Consider the following 26,361-nt stretch of genomic DNA (forward strand, 5'->3'; position numbering starts at 1 on the left):
ATCCCTTGGGCTGTTTCGTTTACTTATGTGTAAATTATAATGAGAATAATGTCTGCTTTATCTATCTCTCTGGATCATAATGGTAAGCAAACTTTCTTATTAAGGAGAGTCATTAGCTGCAGAACATAGTTGAACATTTGACACTAGGGTAGGAAAACAAAGAACGCAGGGTAAACGGGGCATTTTGAGCAAGGCAGCACACTTGTAGGAGATCAGTTATTAATCTAGCCAGGCCATGAAGGGAGTGTTGTCAGCAGAAAAGAGGAAAAATCTGAAGGCTGACTGAAGTATTTGGAAAGTAGTGACATAGGAAAAATGGTCCCTGATACAAATAATGTAGGCCCCCGGCTTGAGCTTCTTCTTTTGCCACACATAGGCATATGACTTTATCAGTGACCAGATAGCTTATGAAATCTTGAAATTAGTTGGATACTCTTATGTCAGCCATACTGTTAGAAGTGGTGACATATGCCACCTTGAGAACCCAAAGCAAAATATAATTTGGTCAGACTCACTGAAATTTCAGTGAAGGGAGATTTTCAGTTTTAAGAAAGATAAAGGATGTTCAATTGCCGTTAAATTAAAAAAAATACAAAAATAAATCACAATTAGACTAGGTTGGATCTAGTCTGCTTAATATCAGGAGATTGTCATCTGTATCAATAGCAGTTTGTTTTTGGCTAAGACTGTCAAAATCTTTCGGCAAAGATCTGAAATACCAGGGAAATCTCTTTTGACTTTGTATTCACCTGTGCTCTATTCTATTCCAGTGACTTGCAGAATATTTAATAGGAAATAGGAGAGAGATGTTCTTTGAAATAAAATAATTACATTATCTAAGATTATGTTTCTATTTTCCTCAGTACTAGTCTTGTAGTTTGTTAGTCAGTTAATGATTGGAGTTGTGAGACCTTAATATTACTGTGTAGCTTTGGCTGGCAGAATTATGCATTACTATGTAGGGCATTGGCATATAGCTTTCATTGAACAGTTAAGGAATTTCATCTACCCAATAACCCTGGAAACCCACCACTAATTGGAAATACCTACACCAGAAGTAAAATACTACGGCCAAAGTTACAAGAAGTATTTAAGTTCAGTCCTATTTAAGAATCATATTTTTGTTTGCTAATAATTTAAAGCTTACACTTAAAAGCATTGAGCTATTCAGTAGTTGTGACTGAAATTTTGAACTCATAAGCATCTGTAGCTCAAAAGCCCTGAAGTTGGCTTTCGCTAACTTAATTTCTTCTGATAAAAAGGGAGGCAAAGAGTTGAGTGAGGAAAAGAAAAAATTTTTTTAATGAAGAAGTGAATATTGCTATAGTCTGTTTTTACCTTGCAAGAGGAAGCCAGGAAAGGATGAAGCTTCCTTGAGAGAAAGAGGGACAATAGGATTAATCATGAGGATATGCCTCACAAGGCCTAGAATGAGTATAGAAGTGCTTCCCACTAAAGAGATTATAGTGGAGATTCTGATTTTCAGTTGGATAAATCTAAGGGTCACATTTACAATGGTTTAAATTTCCTAAAGTAAAGAATTTGTTGTTTAGGTTGGTCAACTATAATTCAACCTATGTTTAGAATTTACTAGGGAAAGAGAACAGATTGCTGAAAAAGTTTCATTATAGTTACCCTTACTTCCTGTCCTCAGACCTTTCATAATTAAGAATGAAATACTGAGATTGGAGGGGAATTTCCTGGTGGTCCAGCGGTTAGGACTCAGTGCTTTCTTTCTCTCTCTTTTTAAATATTTATTTATTTATTTGACTGTGCTCGGTCTTAGTTGCAGCCACACTGGATCTTTGATCATGTGGCACGCAGGATCTTTAGTTGCAGCGTGCGGGATCTAGTTCACTGACCAGGGATCAAGCCCAGGCCCCCTGCATTGGGGGCATGGAATCTTAGCCACTGGACCACCAGGGAATTCCCAGGACTTGGCACTTTCACTGCCATGGTCTGGATTTGATCTCTGGTCAGGGAACTAAGATCCCACAAGCCGCCCAGTGTGGCAAAAATCAGTCAATCCATCTACCCATCAATCAATAAAATTTTAAAACAAATAAAATATTGAGATTGGAAGATAGCATAACTTGGTTGAATGTTTTATAAATTAAAAGCAGAGAGGTTTGAAATTTTGAACTGTCAGACATATCAAATAGAGTTGTGACAGAAATGTTATAGCTCAGATAGGGGCTAGCTATAAACATATTTTAGCATATTATCTGAATATAATTCAGAAGAAGATTTTATGTTATAGGAGATAAAGACTCATTAATGCTTTCTATAATAAAGGGTGTGAATGGGTACTTTTTTGAGGGGGCTAGCACCATATCTGTGCAAACTAATTACTCAAAAGTAAGAGAGAAATGAACTGTTGCAGTTTAAATGTAGGGTTTTACCTTGCAATTTCAACAGAACTTTATTAAAATATTTTTTATTTTATCAAGATACTAGTTCCGTTTATTTTTTTTAATGTATAAAAGTTTTACAAAGTTATTTTGTATTCATAGAATGCATAAAATTTAAAGAATATGGACACTGGAAAGGTACAGGTCTGAGTTTGAATACTGTTTCTATCACCTACTAGGGTGAATCACCCAAGTTCACAACTTCAGTTTCTTTATCTGAAAATGACTGGGTCTTCATCTGTATGTTCTCATTGGCCGTGCTGCAGTGTCCATTATGTAGTAGGCATTTGTTATTCCAGTAGTATTCGTTCTTACACACACTGTGTGCTGGGTTCTGTTGAGGGCAGTGGAGATGCGTATAGTCACACAAATAAAGATAAAAATGAACCATTAAGTGCTCTGAAGGAGAGGTTTGGGTACTATGAGAGTTTATAAACAGGATTTTGAATAAGAAGGATAGGGTAGCTTTTTAAAATGATGACTTTGGCTGCAGGGTGGAATAATAGATTGGAGCTGGAAAAGAATGGATTTAGGGAGATCAGTTAGGAAGCTGTTGCAGGGGACCAAATGAGATAATGGTAGTGAAAGTAAAGAGGTGCTGGTAGAGATGGAGGAAGGTTGAGGGATTTGTGAGGTATCTGGGAGGTAAAATGGACACGTTTTGGCGACATAGGGAAAACTGAGAGTCAGAGAGAGAGAACTATCATAGATAGTTTTGAAAGTTCTGGCTTGTATAATTAGATAGATGTTGATTTCTGTAATAATTAAACTGGGAAGCCCCAGGAGAGAACCCGTTTAAGATGGGAATGGGAATGGAAATGGAAATGAGGTAGTGAGTTTGGTTTTCACCATGTTACGTGAAGTTTTGAATTTTCCAAGAAGGAGTATCTAGTCCTTGTTTGGATAAATGGATCTAAAGCTCAGAGGAACTGTCTGACTTTTCAGAGTTCTGGGCATATTCATGGTAATCGAAGTCATGAGAATTGATGAAATCTCAGGAAGAAGTTATAAATTGAAAAAAAAAAAAAAAAAAGGTTTAGAACTGAGCTTCAGATTGGTTGGAAGAAATAAAAAAGGCCAAGACTGAGAGGGAGAGGATGCTGTGAAAAACCAGAAGACTGTTTCTGGAAAGCCAAGTGAAGAGAGTGCCTCAAGAAGAGAGAGCCTCAAAAAGAGAGTGGTAACAATGTCTACATCCTCTTGAAAGGTGAGGTAACACCTGGAAAGTGTCCATTTGGTTTAGTTACACTAAGGTCACTGATAACTTTATGTAAAGCCATTTTTAAATTGTGGTGGGCTGAGAAGTGAGTAGTTGGTGAAGTAGAAATTTGTGGGTATTGGTAGTTCTTTTAAAAAAGTTAGACTTAGAAAGGAGAGTGTAGTAGCTAGTAGTCTGGGATAGTAGGTTGTCATGGTTTCTTGTGATACGCCAGGTGAGGAAAGAATGATCTTGCCAGATAAAGGAGCCATTTTCAGGTCAATGGTATAGGAATAGTTGAATTCCTCTTATAGAACCCAGAAAACAATGGATTATTTGATATCCATGTTTTCCAAAGTAGTTGTTAACCAGGTATGGTGGAATTTGGTATATGAAACCTGGTAGACTGGTTTCAAAATTCTGCTTTGCTGTAGGAGCTGCTGAAGACACCAGTTCAATCCCTGGGTCAGCTGTATACCCCGAAGGAGGAAATAGCAGCCCACTCCAGTACTCTTGCCAGGATAATCCTGTGGACACAGGAGCCTGGTGGGCTCCAGTCCATGGGGTCAGAAAGAGTTGGACATAACTGAGCACACATGCACTGTTTCTACTACGCATTCTTGCTTTTGGTCACACAGATGCTTATTTAGTCTTGTTGAACTTCAGTTTCTTCACTTGCGTAATGGAGAGAATACTGTCTGCTTCACAGATTTGTTAGTAATAAATAAGAATTGGTAGGCAGTCAACAACTATTACCTGCCTGTCTTTTTTTCTTGTTTCCCATGGTAGCTGCTGTTTATTGTATAGTTTCAGCATTGCATGTTTGCTCTTAGCCTGAAATGAATAGTTTGTGGGAGTTCTTCCTTCTTGCAACTTTTATCTTCCGTATAAAATTATACAGAAGATAACTTTTATTTTCTGTATGGAATTTATCTTGAGTGGCACAAACATAGATTTTTGGGAAGATGGATAAATGATTTGCTGCTGCAATCATCGTAACTATTAAAAAAAAGAATTTTACCGAACTTTTTGGCTTGTGTGCCCTTTTTTAAAAAAAAGTGCATGTGTTTTAAACAAAGCTTACTAATTTAGATATGCTACTTTGGTCACTTCCTGCCAAAGTTAGAGTTTTTATGTTTTACTTCTGAGACACACCTTAGTGTAACTTTATTTTAGTTTCTGGAACCTTGCCATTTGGCATAATTTCAGGGTAGACATGATGGATCCATATAAATTAAGATTTAAATACACAGTACATTTTTTAATTGGTAGGGGCATGTGAACTCTTAAAAGCAGTTGAGATCTTAGGTCTGGATTTTATTTGGTGGTTTAAACTTTTTCATCTGTAGTTTTGATTCTTTTTTTTAATTTATTTTTAATTGAAGGATCGTTGCTTTACAGTATTGTGTTGGTTTCTGCCATATGCCATGTAGTTTTGATTCACTAAGTACTTTTATGCATGTTTGTACCAAAATGATGAAATCAAGTTTATCAGATTTTGTTCCTACAAATTCAGTTGCTAAAGCAGTCTCCTTAAAGAATTTAAAATCTGCCCACCAGCCACCACCATCCATAGTTTCTAAAGAAGCATTTATGTATATACCTTTCTAGATGATAACAATTCTAGAAATTCTATAAAGGCATTAGAATTTGTTAGTTTTATTCAAGAATCACTATACTATTAATAGTAAACACACACTTTTATTCTTTGGAATATAGGCCTTCCTGCTGAATGGAAGAAGTTGTTGGTTGCCTAGTTGCTGAAAAAGGAGATTTTGTTGGTTAAGAGAAGTTTGTGGATGGGATTTCCGAGACTCGAAGTGTCATTGGTTCAAAGAGAGAAATAACTTAATCAGATGTTCTTACCTGAACATGGGATGCTTTGTTTTACAAGCTTAAATAATACCCAGATAAATCCCTACAGTTCATAATTTCTTTGGGTTTCCCAGGTGGCTCAATGGTAGAGAATCATCTGGCAGTGCAGGATACGGGGTTGGGGGGGTGGGTTGTGATCCTGTGGGGAAGATCCCTTGGAGAAGGAAATGACAGCCCCCTCCAGTATTCTTGCCTGGAAAATCTCATGGACAGAGGAGCCTGATGGGCTGTAGTCTATGGGGTCACAGAGAGTTGGACACAACTGAGCAACTAAGCAGGCATGAATCATTTTTTTAAGCTAAAGACTAAATAAATTCTATAGAAACTGTGTTTCAAGGAGGAACTTTCTCCTTGATTCACTGTGTTATATTGTCTTCTGAAATTTGTTGCCTCTTGATAAACTTTCAAAGAAAGATACAGTAGTTAATATTTGTTGAAATATTCCTGTATATCTGTTCATAGATCTTCCAAGTTAAAAAACTTTCTCATTAGAGGAACTTCTCATATCTTGTTTCTTTCCCAAAGGTATATAGTTTATAATCTATTTTACTTTGGAAATACATGGTGTTTCATTATGTGGATTCATCATAATGTATTTATTTTACCCCCATTTTTGGACATCTGTGTCTTGGACATGGAATAGCATCATTAGTGAAATCTAGATTAGTTTTTTCTTTTAAAATAATTATTCTGTGGTTTCCAAATTTTCTAGAATTAACATGTAATAAATTGGTAAAGTCTAAAATGCCCAGAAAAGAAAGTAAATATCATTACTAATCCCACTACCACCTAGAGATGATGCCTTTTAATATTTTGGTTATGTATCTTTTTATGTCTATGAACTTAACACTTTTTTAAAAACCTGTGCTCTAAAAAAAAGTTGAGATTACTTCTGTACTTTCTTTGACATAGTCTTCTACGAAATTACCTTTAATGGTTATGGGGTATTTCATTGTTTTTGGCATAATCCTCTTTACCTCTGTTTTTAAATATTTAGGTTATCTGCAGTTTTTGTGGTGTAGTTCAATATACAACACCTTAGTAGATATTTTGGAAAACCTTCTTGAGTCATCCACCCCAGACTGTCTCAGAGTGTTCTAGCCTTTTCTTCCCGATTCTCTCTCTCTTCCAGTATTTCCTTCTTTAACAGTAAGACCAGATCAGGTCGACACAGTATTCTTCAAACAATTTAACTTATCAGTCAGTGAATATGCTGGCCTCTGTGAATTTAGGAATCGGAGAGAGACACCGAGCCATTTTATTTGCCAAAGATAAATAATTTCAGTACATAAGTTAAGTGTTGTGATAATTTTATGTTAAGTATCAGGTCTGTGGAAACTCAAAGTGATTCTGAAGGCAGTAGGCAGAGGAGAAAGATCAGGGAATAGCATTTAATTTGTTTACAACAGGGAGGTACATAAATTCTATTTATTTGCATTCACTGCATGAGGAAACTGAGCTCAGTTAGATAGATAATTTGCCTGTGCTCACTCAAGTAGTAACTGGGAGAATGCCAAAAGTAAGCCCAACTAGGTGTATCTGACTACAAAGTCTCAGCTCTCTTTAGGACCCCACCCTGCCACACCAAAGGAAAGATTCCAGGAGGAACTGAATAGAAAGAAGCTAGAATGGCAAGTAGGTGTTAGCTGGGTGGAGGGGGTGGGGTTATTGTTTGGAGCTTGTCGAAGAGATTTGAAAAAAGTGGGAGTAGAGAGAGGTGACGTGAGGCTTAAGCTCACATTTAAAAAAATGTATATAGTAAAATTCACTCTTTGGGGATACAGTTCTGTGAATTGTTGACAGTTTAAAATTTAGGGCTATGTAACCACCACACAATCAAGATACAGAATTAGTCTGTTACCGCCCTAAATTCCCTCATATTTCTCTTTTTTAGTCAGCTCCTCCCACCATTCTCCACTTCTGACAACCACCAGTCTGTTCTCCATCCTATAAGGTCATATAAATGGAATGTCATATAATGCCATATAGTAAATGGAATTATACAGTATGTAGTCTTTTGAATTTGGCCTCTTCACTTAGCATAATGCATTTTAATTAGGCAGCCATTAATGATGTAAATGTTACTGTACAATTTTGCTATAGTTTTTTTCCTACTTCAAAATTTCTATATCATCTTCAAGTCCAGTTTCATGTAAACAGAATGCTTTTTTTTTTTTGCTGAGAAATGATTAATAGCTCCAGATATCAAAGAAGCCCAAAATATATTCCCAGTAAATGCCCAGGAGAAATTAAAATAGAACAAAATCAGCTGTCACTCCCCACACCCTGTTACGTCAGCCTTCTCCTTGCTTTTTGCATGTAGAAATCTGCATGGAGAGTTTGCTACTGAATGTGACCTTTGCCAGCTTGAAGAAAAAAGAGAACAGCTGTTACTAGGAGAGAGTGGAAGGAAAGAATGTTGTTCCTGGCCAGCTGGCACTGTGTGCCTTTCTGGAGCAGTAACAACAGGTGACCAACTTCTGCTTTTTATTTTTGTTAGTGTATAAATAAATAGGCTAACTTGTTTTTTGTGCAGAAATCTCAGGGTATATATTAAAATAACCTGCCCATATAGTTGTCTTGGATTTTTTAAAAAGCTGTTTAAATACATACACAAATTTATTTTAAGTGTCTTAATGAACTAAGAGACTCCAGGGTTGAGGATATTATAGGTAATTATTGACAGAAAACCACAAAGAGTAAAACTTTCTTTGGTAAATGTCACTTATATCTAAACTGTAGTTTCTCCCTTTTGTTTCAACTTGAACAGAAAGCCAAAACGATAACTAAGTACTTTTTATAGTAAAACCATGTCAGCCACAGAGAGGTAGTGACTACACGCCAGTGACCAGAATGTAGGTGTTCCTAAAAGCTGAGGATGCACTGTTCTTTGAACTCTTGCCCCTGGATACTTTGAGTGCCATCTCTGTGAATCACACCCAAATATACAGCTCTCGACCACGGACCCCTCCTATGTGGCTCCCCGCTCTTCACCTTCTCCCTCTCTACCTCGCGTAAACTCATCTTGAGGTACAACTTCCATCAAGTCCTTTCTTGTTCAAAGCCAGTGTTGATTTTTCATTTCTTACTGAAGCATGTCCAATTAATTACCTGGAATTGAAAATCTTCATCCTGTAGTTTTGCTTTGCCCATTCATATTTCTCTTATTCCTCCTTGCACTTTACCCTACCACAGTTGGACTATCTTTTTTTTTTTTTTCTCCTAATTGTCTGGCAACAGATTGAGCTCAGTTATCAACTTTTAATTCATTTGTTTCCCATTGCAGTTGTGAATGTTTTTCTACTCTATTAAACTCCAGTTATCTCCTACTTTCCTCATTTTTTCACAAATATACCATTTCCTACTTCGTTTAGAAGGCTTTAGTCATGTAAGTGTGTGTTTGAGTCCTGGATGCATCACTTACTATCAAAACAGGTAGACCGTATACATCTGAGTCTTAGCTTCCCTCACCCACAACTCTCTCATGGACCTACCCAAGATCCCACAACTAAAAGGTTCAAGCAGAACCCAGCTCCTCTAGCACCAGCTGCCATCTGTTCTGAATGACCGTGCTGGTGTGTATTAGTTGTTAAATATTTTAAATTTCACCCTTATTATATGTATGACTTTAATTATGTTACTTATCCTCTTTGAGTCATCCTCTCATCTTTAAAATGGGGATAGTAATAACACGGTGACTCTTTGTTCATTCACTAAATATTTGTTGAGGGCCAGCCTTGTACTAAGAACTGTCTTAGGTGCTTGGGGTATATCAGAGAACAAAAGAAATTTATGCCTTCTTGGAGCTTGTGTTCTAGTATTGTAAGGATTAAATGAAAATTATTGTTAAGTGTTTGGTCTGGTATCACATCCACAGAGGTGCCCACACTGTTTCAGCTCCCTTTCTTCCCTTTGCCACATGTTTTCATCAAGGCCATAGGGCCACGGGGAGTGTGGGAAGGGGAAAGAGTGAAGCCAATGCTAATAACCGAATGTGGCATCTCAAGAGTAACCAGAACCTGATTACATTGCAGAGCAATACAAATCAAATAGGAAACATTAAAAAAAAAAAAACCTAACAGTAACCAACCTGATCTTTTTTTTTAAATTTATTTTTAATTGGAGGATAATTGCTTTACAATATTATGCTGGTTTCTGCCATACAATGTCATGAATCAGCCAAAAGTATAACCCTGTTTTTGATGAGTTGATTGTCTCAGTATGTTTACATTTCCTTTCATCTCCTGTGGATTCAGCTCCAGCTATTCATCCTCATTCTGAAGTTCTCCTCTCCCACTACTTGCATTGCACTGCTCACTATCACAATTGCAACCAGCTCACTATCACATCTTTTTCACCGTAGACAAGACCAAAAAAATCATCACCCTTCTTTTGCTGTATTTATCCTTCAAGGTATAGACCACGTTCTCCCCCTTCCTTCCTTTTATATCACAAGGCATTTAAAAGTTTTTCACCCAATTACTCTCTTTCTATAATTCTTTCAGTCTTTCTGTTCTCACTCAGAGTACTGCAGTTCTTCCGTCATGGTTCATCAGTTACCACTTGTGTGTTCCTTTTCTGCTCTGTTTCTTTGTAAGTGGCATCTATTATTGTTAAGACCATCTGAACCCAAAAGGCTCATGGCCTCATTGACGTGGGTTTTGAGTCGTAATCCTGCAACCTAAGTTGCCTTGGGCCAGTTTCTTCATCTTCAAAATGTAATAACATTTACCTTTTAAAGTGATTGAAAGAAACCTAGCATACTGTCAGGGAGTTAAGTAAAAACGTTACTGACATTTTTGAGAAGTGTCCCCCTCATTTTCCTTGACACTGTTCTTTCATGTTCTTTACCTACTTACCTGGTAGTTCATTCCTTATTAATTGGCATGCCTGTGCACTAAGTCACTTCGGTTGTGTCCGACTCTCTGCGACCCTTGGAAGGTAGCTGCCAGGCTCCTCCATCCGTGGGATTCTCCAGTCAAGAATACTGGAGTGGGTTGCCATGCCCTTCTCTAGTGGATCTTCCCAACCCGGGGATCCAACTCGCATTTCTTTTGTCTCCCGCATCGGCAGGCAGGTTCTTTACCAATAGCGCCACCTAGGTGGGTTATTAGTTAGCTGTCTCTTTTTTCTTTAGATTATTGTTCTTGTCACTTTTTCTGATCTTAGTAAGATCTCATGGCTTCAGCTATCCCTTTTATAATTGAAATTTCAGATATTCATCTCTAGTGTGAGTTCTCTCTTGAGTGCTAGATATGAATGTCCAGCTGTGAGCTAGATGTGAAACATTTGTCAAATGATCTGGAATATGAATCAAGAAGGAGTCTCAGCATTTGATCTGTAGAGGAAACAAACTATCTTACCTGGCATACTTACTAGTTTCACTTGTTCAAGTTGGTAAAATTTTGAATGACTTTCTTTACCTTTATAGAGAAGGAGAAGAGAACCCTTTTTGTTTAAAAATAACAACGTGATTCTGGAAAGATGTGCAACACCTGTTTCCAAAGAAAGCAAGAAAAATATTGCATGTTTTTCTCTCCAAAATGTATTTTGTTCAAACTGAATTGGACACCAAATAAAGAACATTCCTTAAATTTGGAATGAATAGAACTTTCTAAAAACTGCTCAGGTAACACTAAGTAGTAAAAAGCCCAAAAAATTTTATTTACTTTTAACCTTGGACTGCTAAAAGGAGAAAATGAAAGGGTTTGTAGAAACAAATTTCACAAAAGTAACTGTAGACTTATTTGTTAGACCCAAATATACATGTAGGGAAATGAACAAACATGGTTAAATTTACATATGTTGGATTTTTTTTTGGAAGGGAGAATATTTCTTACATATGGGTTTTATCCATTACATAGTTGGTAAAGCATCAGCTCCTAGAAGCAGTTACCTCACTGTTTATTTTTCTTGTAAGTTCACTGTTTATTTTTCTTGTAAGTTTTGCTGAGGTTTCTTTCAAGTTTTGCAAAGTGCACTTACACATTAGGATGGCTCAATCAACCCAAGTGTAGTAGATTGAGATGTATTCTTGGTCATACAAAGCAACTCCACCTTCACCCCCAGTTGAACCAACATAAGGAAATAAGCTGTTTATATACAGACCAGCTAAAGCTCATAGAATCATGGATTGAAAAGAGACCTAAGAAATGTCATTTCTCTTTTTTATTTGTAGCTAAGGAGACTGAGACCCTGATAGTTATTCTAAGAGAGGTGGTATGATATGAAAAGAAGAGGAACTTTTTGTTAAAATTCTGACTTCCCTATTTACCAACTGTGAATTTTAGTACCTGTCCTAGTACACACCCGGGATCTTTGTACTCTTGGGTGAGTTGCTTAACATCCATGAGTTTTTGATAAAATTTAGTTCTAAGATATAGTTAATGCCGTTTGAAATTTTTAATAATTTGTTGTATTTGTGTTTTTCTTTTGTTAAACTTTAGCAAGCCTGATTATTTCGTTAATCTGTAAAATCTCATTTGGTTTTATTGATTTGACTTTTCCTTGTTCTGTTTCATTACTTTCTGTCCTATATTCTTCCACTTTCTTGAGCTTTTAAAAGTTACTGTGTTGAATGTTTGTTTCATTAATTTCTAATATATAAATCTAAAACTACATTTTAATGTGTAGTATTTTAACTGTACTTTAAAGTTTTACTTGTCATATTTTCATTCATATCCAACTATTTTGTGATTTATATCTTGACTTTCTCTGACTTAGTGACTTGTAAGTTTTCAAACATACAGATTTGGGAGGATACTCTCTTTCCTCATCACAGAGTTGTGAGATAGACTATAGACAAATAACTGGCAAATAGTTGGTATTCAACAAATGGTTTTTCTTGTCTTTAAAAAAATACACTTTGACTTTTGAAATTAGAACAGGAAACATAACGTTGGAATAAGTGTAAGTAATTCTAATAGTGACTTTAGTTCTATAATGTAGCCAAATAAGGAAATGAACTGTTAAGAGCAAAGAGGGGTGATGGGAAGAGGGTAAAATTGGAAGGAGGAGAAGAGGAAGGAAAATTAAGGGAAGATATAGTAATATCAGGTTGAATTATTTCTAGCTTTTCCGAGGTCATATTCTAGTGATCACTTAGGTCTGTGGGCTTTACAGTATTAATTGTTTTTATTATGTTTCTTATACCTTAAAATAGAAGTGTCCATAGATGACCGTTTTTGGTATGTCAGTGTACAGGTTGTAAAACTATATGGAAAAAGTTCTTGTGTTTTCATTAGAAACTTAAAGGAGTCTGGGAACCCCAAGAAGTTAAAGAACTGCTTACTTTAGAGACCTCTCTATGTGGGATAAATTGAGAAGCCTACCAGGAAAGAATTCTGTTTTTTCCTGTTCTAACAGTAGTGATTATTACCTTTGAGAGAGAGTGAGTTTTCCTGATAACTCCTTAGGTTAGAAGTAGATGGTCAGGCAGTGTACTAAGAATGGAATTTAGCTTTTAGTGAAGTGAAATTTAAAACTATATGGTATTTTATAAGCATAAATATTGTACGACTTGGAATGAATTACCAAAACTTAAATGTCTTTGAGTAGTAGTATTTTTATATAGCTAAGGTGAGTGTTCATGGCCTCCACTAAGGGTAGGAATAATTCTGGAGGTAAGAAGCAATTGGTTGTTTTTGTTGTTCATTCGCTCAGTTGTGTCCGACTCCTTGACTCCATGGACTGCAGCATACCAGCCTTCCCTGTCCTTCACTATCTTCCAGAGTTTGCTCAGACTCATGTCCATTGAATCAGTGATGCCACAGTTGGTAGCTGCCATGAAGATGGAATGCTGTAAAGGCAGACTTTGGGCATCCAGAGACAAAAAGGCACTCTGCTGGCTTAGAGATTAAGGAACTTCTTATTCCAGGACAGAAGAGTAGTAAGATTTGAGATTGGTGAAGGAGGTAGGAGAGTACCCCCACATTACTTGACTGGCCCTCTTTCTTCCCCATCTAGGAATGCTAGTTGCCTGGAGAGAGAAACCAATGCAGGGTTCTAAAATTTGAGGAATGCAACAGGGATAGGTTCTTTAAAGGAAGCAAGCCAAGAGTATTCTTGTGAGGGAATTTTATTCTGAGCATTAGCTCACAGTTAAATCTATGTTTACTCAAGTACTTCATAATTATTTCCTCTTAAGTTAGGGAATCAAAGTTAGTTTAGCTGTGTATTAAGTCTTAATAAAATTGGTTGGCTCTCAACCTTAGTTTATCTTTAACCCCCTAAATCTGCATTATCCATTATGAAAGCCTCTAGTTATATGTAGCTGTTTAGGAGGAAGTTCAGTTCAGTCACTCAGTCATGTCTGACTCTTTGCGACCCCATGGACTGCAGCACTCCAGGCCTCCCTTGTCGATTACCAACTCCTGGAGTTTACTCAAACTCTTGTCCATTGAGTCAGTGACGCCATCCAACCATCTTATACTCTGTCGTCCCCTTCTCCTCCCACCTTCAATTTTTTCCAGCATCAGGGTCTTTTCAAATGGGTCAGTTCTTTGCATCAGGTGGCCAAAGTATTGGAGTTTCAGCTTCAGCATCGGTCCTTCCAATGAATATTCAGGAACTGATCTCCTTTAGGATGGACTGGTTGGATCTCCTTGCAGTCCAAGGGACTTTCAAGAGTCTTCTCCAACACCACAGTTCAAAAGCATCAATTCTTCGGCGCTCAGCTTTCTTTTTTTTTTTTTTCTTTTTTGTTTTGTTTTGTTTTGTTTTTTTTTTAATTCTCCCTGATTACTTCAGCATATATAGTGTTAACTAGGGTACAATGTTTGTTTTTGAGGCAAAATTTACATACAATGAAATGTACAAATTTTTAAAATCTCTTTATGCTGCTGCTGCTGCTAAGTCGCTTCAGTCATGTCCGACTCTGTGCGACCCCATAGACGGCAGCCCTCCAGGCTCCTCTGTCCCTGGGATTCTCCAGGCAAGAATACTAGAGTGGGTTGCCATTTCCTTCTCCAATGCATGCATGCATGCTAAGTCGCTTCAGTCGTGTCCGACTCTGTGCGACCCCGTGGACAGCAACCCACTAGACTCCTCTGTCCACGGGATTCTTCAGGCAAGAGTACTGGAGTGGGTCAGCTTTCTTTATAGTCCCAACTCTCACATCCATACATGACTACTGGAAAAACCATAGCCTTGCTTAGATGCACCTTTGTTGTCAATGTAATGTCTCTGATTTTTAATATGCTGTCTGGGTTGGTCATTAAAGTAAAATTAAAAATCAGTCCTTCATTCTCACCAGCCACAGAGCAAGTGCTCATTAGTCATGTGTGACTAATAGCAACTGTATTGGGCAGTACATTATATTGGACTTATTTGTCACCACAGAAAATTTTGTTGAACCTTACCCTAAATAAAATTGTTTATTTTCTTTCTTCTTTCCTCCATCAGACTAATGGTTTTTATTAAAACTTAATCAATTTTGAGGTTTGCTAAAAGTATAAAACTTGAAATACCCACTAGAGTAATTCCTTTGCATATTACATAATTTAAAAGATAGTTCCACCCTTTTAGAATGATCTGAGTACTGTTATTTTATACAATTTTTCAAGCAAGTGAAGTCGCTCAGTCGTGTCCGACTCTTTGCGACCCCATGGACCGTAGCCTACCAGGCTCCTCTGTCCATGGGATTCTCCAGGCAAGGGTACTGGAGTGGGTTGCCATTTTCTTCTCCAGGGGATCTTCCTAACCCAGGGATCAAACCTGGGTCTCCTGCATTGCAGGCAGACGCTTTACCATCTGAGCCACCAGGGAAGCCAATTTTTTAAGAAGTGGTGACAAAAGTATATTTCTTATGGGTTGCATTTGATTGCCTCTCCTAATTGATGACCCTCTAGATTATTTCTGCTGCCTATAAGATAAGAATGTTCTGGAGGAGCCTAAAAATTTCTAATGTCAAAAACAAATTTCTGATGTCTCAGACTTTGGAGGTTTGTTTTGTACACTTTTTAGGAGATGTTAAACTTATAGCTATTATGATTTACCTACTTCACATGTGGTACATCATCATAGCTCTCAAAAGCTGCAAGATAGGAAAACCCCCAGAAGTACTAATTTCACTGTAGTGCTACTTTTCTGAGAACCTATCAATCAGGCATAAAAGCCAAAGGATAATTTCTGTTACTTTATTTTTTGTTTTTAACAGACTAGAAACATAGGCTTTTTTCTTTGCCCTGGTTTCAAACAATCTCTATACCATAGATAGGACTTTTTCAGTTAAGTTGCATGTATAGAAATTTCAGGAAGCACAATGAAAAAGGTGTGGATTAAGCATTTTTTAAAGTTCAAAATTAATGATCATGATCTTTTGTTTTTTTATGAAATATTCAAACATGGAAGCACATATAGTAGAAAATGAGATTTCTATGTAATTTGTATTAATATCACAGGAAGATAACTACTGAAAAGTTGGTTGTATATTCTTCTAGGCTTTCCCACCTTCAATTTTTTCCAGCATTACTGGAGCCCACCAGGCGCCCCCGTCCCTGGGATTCTCCAGGCAAGAACACTGGAGTGGGTTGCCATTTCCTTCTCCAGTGCATGAAAGTGAAAAGTGAAAGTGAAGTCTCTCAACTTCTTAGCGACCCCATGGACTGCAGCCTACCAGGCTCCTCTGTCCATGGGATTTTCCAGGCAAGAGTACTGGAGTGGGGTGCCATTGCCTTCTCCATTGTATATTTGAACATAAGTGCAAGTAATTTGTTTTATATAAGTGAAATTACACTAAATACAATGTTTTTAGAGATTTTGCCTACTAAACAGTGTATATACGTATGCATATATTTCTGTGTATATGATTCATACTCATGCTACTGATTGGGTTTAAAAATTTTTCCAGATTGTATAGTAGGACATCTGAAGTATAACTATGTTTTGTGTAAAGATAATATACAATTGTAGTGTATATACAAGTGCAGCTGCTTTAGCATGATAGTGATCTATAATATGTGCTCAACACATGTTAGTTTCCATTCTTCTTTTTGGACATGTTTGATAAAGGCCATGGAAGATGATTAACTGTTTTTTCCACTATAAAGTAAATCTTTCTCTTAATCATATTTGTGTTTTGTGATTCAGGTTTATAAATTACTACAAGACTAGCAGGGTTGCTATTTAAGAGTCTTGTAAGCTAGGCTGCCCCAATTATTTTAGGTGCTTATGGTAAGAGCAAAGATTTACTGGTGGTTAAGAGACTACATTATGATGTATCCTACAGCATGCGCTGTAAAGTCGCACAGCATGTGACAACATTTTACATGGGAGTCGTGGAATGAAGTCCTTTGCTAACGTTGAAGGTGTACGGAGTGGGTGCTGGGGTTGGGACTTGCGCGCTTCTGTTACGGAGTAGCATGTGTTACTGTGTGCTTTGTGATGGAATTTCAGGTCTGATAGTTTCTAAAGGTTCTAGAGACGCAATTAGGGAAAGATGGATGTAGAGCTGATTGTTAATTATTTGTAGAGTCTTATTTTGAAGTATTATTGATTTATACTCATGGTTTCATTTGGAAATTTGATCCTTCTGCTTTCCTGCAGGGAATTTATAGACAGCAGTTTTGAGTAGATCAGTAAAGAGGATGGAATTGAGGCCCCAACTCCTTTTTTCATTGAGGAAAGAGGAAGGGGTGCTGTTGACAGAAATGCTTCTGCAGTAGCCATGTCTGAAGCTTTGCTTGGAGATGACACTAGACTATACTGAAATTGCCTCCAAGATTCCAGGAGTTCCTGAATGATCAATTCCTTATATAGTTAACATGGGTATATCAGTCATTTTATCTTTGTTAGCACTTTGTGTTCCCAGTGGAAAACAAGCTTGAGAAATAATTGTTAGACTATAGAATTAGAAGTGCTTCCCTAGCATATTCTTGGACTTAAGATTGTTAATCCAGTTCTGTTTTTTTGCTTTTTGTTCTTTTCTTGGTTTGTTTGTTTTAACTTGGGTCTTGTGGAGAGAAAAATAACTTAAAACTTTTCAAGACCTAAGTTTATAGTTATACAGAATTATTATTATGTGCCTCAGAGGCTTTTGCTTGCTTGTTTATTCATTCAGTGTACATTCCTTGAAGTGCTTACTATAAGCGGGATTGTGGCGGGAAGGCTATGAGATAGTAATCTACTCAGGGTTAAAGGAAAATTGAAAACTGTATTCTGTAGAGAGTCCAAAGGCTGAAGATAGGGGTGTGTGTATATGTATTTAAGAGACGGAGGCACACATCCATATATACATACACAGAGACATAGTCCATAGTTCTGTAGGAAAAATCTCCTAAACATTTTTAGAACTGTCTCCACTTCTATTCCCACTGTTATTTCTTTATTTCAGCCCTCAACATGTCATATACACTTGTATTTCTTGCCTCTGGACTTTCCTTTTATTCTAACTCCACACTTCTTTTTCCTTTATATACAGGAAAAAGTCTTTTCCCCCACTAAGGCACAGATTGGGTTATGTGTTTCTGGTCACCCACAGAATAAAGTCCAAACTTCTTAACATATAGTCTCAGTATAGATTCTGTGAATAGTCCTTTTGTTAAAACCTCTCCCGAGTTATCTACTTTTACTCTGTATTCCATGCTGAGACCCTGACTGGTCTTATCTTCTGCATCTCGGTTCTAGATAGCTTCTTTTTCCTTGTGTCAGTCTGCTCTCATCGTTGCCTACCTTGTCCTCAGTACTGGAGACTCACTTTGCCCTTTGATTTCTAGATGGGTTTGATGCATGGGAAGCCCTGGAAGAAGAGGGGAGTGTGTTTTTTCTCCTGGCATTCTCTTGCCAAATCCTGTCATGTTGGCTTTCCCAGAGGTCATAGCTCTCTGAACCTTTTAGGCCTATGAGTGGCTGATGCTTCAGGAGGTTGTATTAATACAATCTCTTAACTTTACCCACACCCTCCATACCTTGTATATAGTCCCTTATTAAGCTCTTCTTAAGTTCCCCAGTTTGAGGGTACTGTTTACTGGGGGATCCTGACTGCTACATTGTCACAGTCATCTAAGCTTCAGTTCTGTTTGCAGTTACAGCTGTGTTATTTTCCAGTAGCACTTCTCTCTCTCTTATTAAAAAATTTTTGGTGAGGTCTTTTTCATTCCTTCCCTTTTAAAATTTTTCTCTGTTTTCTTTTAACTGGATTAAAGAAAAAATATTTTCTTCACTGCACATGGCATGTGGGACCTTATTAGTTCCCCAACCAGGGATCAAACCCACACCTCAAGTGTAGTCTTAATCACTGGACCATCAGGGAAGTTCCTCCTTCCCTTTTTTAGTCTTTTTTTTCCCCCTTTCCTGGCACCATGACTGTCATGTAACAGGAATTGAAATGTCTGAGTGAATAAAGTGAGATCTTCAAGAGGATGGACACTTGAATGTCCCTGTGGTATAGCATAATTTATTTAGATGTCTGAAACTGAGAAAATAGGTGAAGGTAGTGGGTGCTGAAGTCAGTATAGTCACTTTAGTAACATCTAGATTTATATTTCATTCTTTTCAAAATAAACTTAGAACTTGTTTTTCTTTACCTTTGCTTCAACATACTAGAAATTAATTCTCTTTAAAGTGCATTTTAGATTTATTCCATTGGATTTTTTTTGTAACAACCTGTCTTTAAGAAAATATGTACTGTATATAAAATGGGAGATATTTCAGTTATTACTTAATTGTAGGAGAATGTAGGTATTCATTTATCTGTCTTCCTCAATATAGCTTAGAAGAGATGCACTAATAGCAGACATATAGTAGCTAACAAATGTGTTTATTAGCAGGATTGAGCTTTTATAAAGTGATTTCTCTTAAGAGAATTTTAATTAAGAAAAAATATTCTAAAGTTATGATTAGGGTCAAAAATTGTTTCTATAGTCTTTACATATTAAGGAAAGAGTATGTGTCCTCTGAAACAGTTTATTTTGAAAAGAATCTTCCTATAACACTAACTTTTATACAGAACTCTATTACTACCCTAAAAAATTACCATTGAAATTAATTTCTATGTAGATAGAAATATTTCATTGCTTTTTAGAGTAGAGTACTCTAGGGGGATGGCTATCCTTCTGTGTGTATGTGTGTGTCTTAGTCTGCTTGGGCTGCCATAACAAATTACCATAAACTCAGTGGCTTAACAACAGAGATTTTTCTTCTCAGATTCTAAAGGCTGGGATCCTGAGATCAGAGTGCAAGCATGGTCAGAGCTCTCTTCCTGGCTTGCAGACGGCCACTTTCCTGTATCCTCACACGGCCTTTCTTTAAATGTGTGCATGTGGAAAGAGATCTCTCTCTTCCTTTTTTTATAAGGCCACCAATCTTACTGGATTAGGACCCTACATTTATGACCTCATTTAACTAAATTACCTCCTAAAAGTCCTATCTCCAATTATAGTAAAATTCGGGGTCAGAACTTCTACATAAGAATTTGGCGGGGAGCAGACACACTTCAGTTCATTGGAGTGCGCATGCATATGTGTGTTTATATATATAAATCATATGAGCAGTAGAGGAGATCATTGTGATACATTTAAACTTGAAGAAAGAGATTCATACTTAGACAATGACAACCCAATATTGAAGCTCATTATTGAATTTTCTTCATAAAGATATTGTTGTGTTAATGGGGGTGGTGTAAGATACTCTCACAGAGTTAAATATGACGATCTTTTTCCTCAGACCTCATTGTCTTTACTCAGTTCTCATCCTTGATGTCTTAGCTTTGAATCCTACATTTACCTAGATCTAGACTTGATACTCTAAGCTACTTTCATTGGCTTTTGTATAACAACATTGTCTGATTTCTCTCTTCATTCTTGTGCTTAAAGAATGGCCAGTATATTCTGCTGAATGAGACAGACAACAGCCCCTGCCCTCTAGAGCGTGAAATCATCTTTTCTTCCTCTCTCTCCTGCAGTCTCTTTTCATGATTTCACTATGAATATCAGTCCCTACCTGATTGTTTGTTTTTTTGTCTCTGTTAGTCTTGACTTTAGGCTTTCTGAGAGCTGTTTCATTCTCCTGGCTTTAGTTACCACCTCTAATGCTAACAATTTGGAAAGCTCTCTCTACTTCTAATCTTCATCCAGTGTTATGTTCCTTTAACCATTCAGTAAATTTTTATTAAAATCCATCTGTATGCCTGGTCAGAGGATACAAGAGTGATATAGTCTTTGCTCTCAAGTTGTTGACAGAATGCAAAAAGTAATTTAAAATACTATGTAATGTATGTGTGTCCAGCGTGCCATGGGACAGATAAGTAGGGGGTGCCTGGCTTGGACTTGAAGGGAAACGAGAGGACAGGTATCCCCACCAGAAGGTTGAACATATACGTAGGTACCTAAAGTTTTGAAAACATAGTATGTTCCATCAACAACAAATGGTTCAGTTGATCAGAGCCTTAAGGGCTAGATGAGGCTGAGCATTTAAGAAGGTGTCAGATCACCTCAAAGGCAATATTTTCAGTACTCAACTAATTTTCTTTCATCATAAACCAGCTCCCCATCCCGACTGCACATGTTTGTCAATGGGACTGTCACTCTCCTTACTTCTGATGCCTGAAGTATCATCTCTAGGTCTGCCTCAACAATTGTGATGAGTCCTCAAGTCAAGTCATTTCGATATTCAAAATACTCTTTCATGTGTCTTTTTCTATTTTCACTGTCAACACACTGCTTATCATTTAATTAGTAGATTATTTCATAGCTGTATTATTGCTCCCTTTTCTAATTTTTTAAGTTAATTTAAAAAACCCCTTATTTTACCCTGTTACTAACCCTATACAAAAGAGGACAGTGATATTTTATTTCCTACAGGACAAATCCTTTTTTAGGCCAGTATTTTAAAAGCATGATTCTTCTTTTAAACCCCCAAATCTCAAGCTGTCTTCCTCCCGTGAAAAACCACACAGTTGCAGAATTATGAGTAATTTGCGTAAATGAAGGTTTTGTTTCATTAGCATTGAGACTTTATTATGAACACAGCATATATTTTATATTGAACAAACTTTTTCAAAGGATAGTTCCCCTTCACTCAAATCATCTTCCTTATCAGAATTCTGTTAATTCAGCCAGTCACTGGCCTCCATGGGAGGCACTATATATATACTGACTCTAGGAACAGACAGCCTGTGCTGTAATCTTGGTTCTGATACTTAGTAGTTCCAGCAAGTTCCCCCATTTCTTAAAGCCTCATAATAATTTTATGTGAAAAAAGGGGGAAGTGAAATTATCTACTTCACAGGGTTGAGTAAGGATCAAGTTAATCTTTAGAGCCTAGTGCCTGGCATATGTGAGCACGCAGTACACATTTAATATAAAGTATTATGTACCTTGAAAACTTCTTTCTGGTTCTCTGTGCTCTTGTTGGTGTGATGTCATGCTGCCCTTGCACCCTTCTACCACTAAGTGCTCTCCTTGAGTCCCTTCCTGTTGCCTGTGATTTACATGCTGTTTTAAGTTCAACTTAGTTGCGTGTTCTTCAATAGTCTTTTCTGACTGCTCCAGTTCACGTTGACCTCTGAATTCCTATAGGGCCTTTTATACCATTTTAGAAATTAGTCTTATTTTTTTTTTTATGGTATTCCTTTTAAAATTTACATACAGTAAAATTTACTTTTTTGGGTACAGTTCTATGAGTTTTGACAAATGTTTAGAGTTGTGGAATTACCATCACAACCAAGATATAAAACAATTTCATCATCCCTCAAAAATCTGTCTTAGTGTTATTAGTTTCAACACTGTTTCCTGAGTATGCATTCTGTTTCCACGTGTACAATTTAGGTTCTTGAACTGAGTGCCTGTTTTACACTATTGTGGCCTCTATTATGGCATAGCTTAGTATCAAGGATATAGTAAATAGATGTTTAAATGTTTAAATTGTACAAAACAAAGCCTAAAAGTGTGATAAATTTAAACATACTAAGAAGCTACTGATTTTATTTAACTTCTCTTTGGTCTTTTATTTTATTGGGGTGAAAAATTTCAAATGAACATTATTCCTATATAACTTGTTAAAGTGATTTTGGAGTCCTGCCAGGGCTAATAAAAACCATTTTTAATTTGTTTTTGGAAAATAAAGGGCTTATTTCTGTCCTTACGGTTTCTATTTTTTCTAACCCTGTTAATTTAAATTTTAATATGAAACAAAATTTTGTATCTTTTCTCTCTTCCCTGGGGGTTTCTTTTATTGATTGTCCCTAAAATCAGAGGTCAACGCAAATAAGAGAATTTAAACTTGATAAAGGTGAGGCTGATATGGACAAGCTAATGCTGCATGGTTGCCTCCTTCCTGAGTCTTTGATATAATGGAATAGTGATCCTTTTTCAGAAACGGCAAAAAATAGTTAAAATTTGCATCCCATTCAGTAGACTTTACTTCCTAATGAAGTGAATTGAATTTAACCACGTGTATCTTTTTTTCCCTTCCCTAACAGCTTCCATGCCTATGGCTGTTCTAAATTTGGGCCAAATAGATCCATTTCAGAGAGGCTTTTTCTGTAAAGACAACAGCATCCAGTATCCGTACCATGACGGTACCATCACAACCACTGTCCTCAGCACAGTGGGACTTGGTTTACCCATTTCCTCTGTAAGTAAATTAATAAGTAGGTAGTGATGGGTTTGTTGTGCTGGAGACTGTATGAAGTGATTGAGTTGGGGTGGGGGTAAATCCATAGTATTGTCTTCGCCGGTGTTGATATGGTGAATGAGTGCTTGAAGAATATACCCACTGCTTCAGTCCAGGGCAGTGTTTCTCCGGTTAAAGAGAGATATTACCCCAAACAACTTGATGCCATCATGAGGAATTGTAGTATGATTATTTTAGAATGAAGAATTCATTTAAGTCATTTGAATCAACCCTTTTCAGTATATAAGTGAAGAAACTTAAACCCAGATACTTGCTCAAGCCCAGTAAGCTATTTTATGGCAGAACTGAAACTAAGATTAAGTTTGTTTTATCATATTAGATGGAAATTGAGCCCATAAAAAAGGAGAGAGATTTATTTGTTAAATTTGAGAAAACAGCTCATCAGAAAGAATAATACATGTGCAAAAGCAAGTCCTCAGAATATATCAAAACCATATCACTTTTTAAAGTTGTACTATCTTTTAGAAAGTTCATCAGTTTGTAAGTTAATACTGGGTTTCATTACGTTAGACAACTAGAAACTTTCCTTCTAGGTTAAATTTCACAGACTAGCTTAAGATTGGCACTTGAGGTATTGTGCTTACTTTCTTTGTCCTTGGCTCTGATTTTTACACCTTACCCTATGTCTCTTTATGTGAGCTGGAATTAGATGAGAAGAAGCAAAGTAAAGGTTTACCTCCTTGAGTTTCTTGAACTGTCCAGCAGAGATCATGCCATACTTCTCTTTTGATCACTGTCTCTTGTCACTTGCCTTCCCCAGGTAGTTGACTTAAAATTTTTTATTGTCTTAGCAGAGTCTGAAGCCTTGTATTTCCACAGTAGGACAGACTGGCTACCCCCCACCCCCTATTTTCGAAGAAATATTTTTTCTATTTTTGGTATGCTAATTGCTTTCAGATTAATTTTTAAAAATCACTTTACTTTCTTTATTAATGTCTGAGGGAAAAGACAATTCAGGATAAGTTTGGGGGTTAAATTATTTTATAATCCTATATCTGTAAAATTTGAGATTTGGCAATATTTGGGAAGATGAAGGAGATCATTTACTATGGATATGTGAATTTTTTTCAAGCTGTTTGTTTTTGGCATATAGTTTGAAAAATCATATTTCTTTAGGTGACTGTCCCAAAGGAGGTAGATTAGGCCCAATTTTTACTTTTTTGAGTAGCTACTTAGATGGTAATAAAAAATTGCTATGAAGAAGAAAGAATGGATGGGTTAATATGTGTTTTTTTTAATAAACTGTAAAAATAATATATAAGTAAAGTATTATATAAGGGCTTCCCTGGTGACTTAGACGGTAAAATGTCTGCCTGCAATGTGGGAGACCCAGGTTTGATCCCTGGGTCAGGAAAATCCCCTGGAGAAGGAAATAGCAGCAGCCCACTCCAGTACTTTTGCCTGGAAAATTCCATGGACGGTGGAGCCTGGTGGGCTCCAGTCTATGGGGTCGCAAGGAGTCAGACACAACTGAGTGATTTCACTTTGTTTCCTTCTTTAAAGTGCTGTATATGGCAAAAGTGACCATAAGTGCCCTGTACTGTAGGAAGACAGTGGTGTTTGTTGGGTTTTATGGCATGGCAAGTCTCTTGTGCCACCTTTCCTGTACTAGTCCAAAAAGCTGGTATCAAAAGGGCCTATTGCCCACACTTGAAGAGTTCAACTCCTTTGTTTCCATGTTGACATAAGTACTGTGCTGCCTCTTCCTAGGTTACTCCCAGTCAGCACAAGGCAATAAGCTTTGCTAGGGTAGGAATGGTCTGTTTTGCTCCATTTGTATCCTTAGTGGCAGGCACATTGCTTGGTATGTAATGGGTGTTTAATAAATACAGATAGAAATATTTAATTCCATTAAATAGGAAATGGAATAAGATTGTCAATTATGAATAATTACTACCATGAAAATTCAGATTAAGTCTTTGGAAATACAGTGTGTCTTCAAGTCATCTCTTAGCATCAGATGCCACATTAAAATAGCTTTTCAGGAAGAGTGGGACAGTATATACTGAATATACAATCCTGATTAAAGGTATCTTAAAATATAGGGGAATGTCTATTAGAATGAAAGAAATACAGTGTTAAGGAGCTTAATTTCTTAGGTTGGAAAAAAGTTTTATTTCCTTATTTATTTATTCGGATGTGGAGCTATATTTTTTCCTACATTGTTTTGAAAAGCTCTGCTTTAATCAGTTCATGTATTCCAGCACTCTTTCTACATGTAATTGTCACAAAATGAAGTAGTATAAGATGCATTCCTAAGTAATTTGTTATAATCACAGACATTTTCTTTGTTTAAAACAACTTTTTATACTACCTTTGGAAGAGATAATGTGTAGATTTGACATATTAAGTATTTGTTGTATATCTATTTTACAGAACACTTAAAAATATTTTGATAAAGTTTAATACATTGGATGAACCTAAAAGAAAGAGAAGTTATATAAATATTGAGTATATACTGCCAATAATGAAAACTAAAGCTCAGTTAGTTTCACATTAGCCAAGCTTACCAAATTCCACTGCATTCCCAAATGCTGTGGCTTTTAAAAGGATTCATAGGGGGAAATATCTGCTCATGAAGTTTTCTTTTTAAAAATAGTTTCTGTGAATGTTATGGATACCTTTGCTAAAGTTAAGTGGTCCAAGAACTGCTTCACTGAGTATAGCTCTATTAAATTAGTGGACATTATCTTCTGACTTTGCTACTGCATGTATCTTGACAAAGCTTTAGGATTTGAATGGGTTAAATATTACTCCTGGATGGGAATTCTGATTTTTGAGAAGCCCTAAAATCTCTTTCTAGTGAATTATATGTGATAAGGAGATAATTGAAATGAATGTTCATTTTGCCTCCCACCAGGACTTAAGTCGTCTTCAGTTCAGTTCAGTTGCTCAGTTGTGTCCAACTCTTTGCAACCCCAAGAACCATAGCATGCCAGGCCTCCCTGTCCATCACCAACTCCCAGAGTTCACCCAAACCCTAAACTTGGAGTCAGAGTTACACCTCTGCTACTACTACTTTTTAAAGCAGAATTGACATAATTTTTAAGTTTGTTAAATATTGAACTGGCAAAATGACCAAATATATTTTTGATGGATGCAATGAGATTAACATACAGTTATGTTAAAACATATTAAGGTCAGATTTATCTTTTTCATTAATTCCTTTTTATAGCATAGGCCAAATGTTTCTTTAAAAAAAAAATAAACCTTTCATCTCTGAGTACATGAAAATACTAGTCTGAT

The 26,361-nt window shown here is 36.7% G+C and overlaps 1 protein-coding gene across 3 annotated transcripts in view; it reads left to right on the plus strand.

Moving 5' to 3' along the window:
- The window catches only part of PLPP1 (phospholipid phosphatase 1), a 107,860-nt gene that overhangs the window by 13,641 nt on the left and 67,858 nt on the right, over positions 1 to 26,361 (plus strand). Inside the window, exons 2-3 of one of the 3 annotated variants that reach the window (XM_043887289.1) lie at positions 7,808 to 7,953; positions 22,901 to 23,055. The exons of 1 other annotated variant lie outside the window; for it this stretch is intronic. In XM_043887289.1, the coding sequence (XP_043743224.1) occupies positions 7,808 to 7,953; positions 22,901 to 23,055 (301 nt within the window). The remainder of the gene's footprint in view (positions 1 to 7,807; positions 7,954 to 22,900; positions 23,056 to 26,361) is intronic. One more of the 3 variants, XM_043887290.1, reaches the window with a different exon arrangement.

This window comes from Cervus elaphus, chromosome 25, assembly GCF_910594005.1.
Source record: "Cervus elaphus chromosome 25, mCerEla1.1, whole genome shotgun sequence".
NCBI lineage: Eukaryota > Metazoa > Chordata > Mammalia > Artiodactyla > Cervidae > Cervus > Cervus elaphus.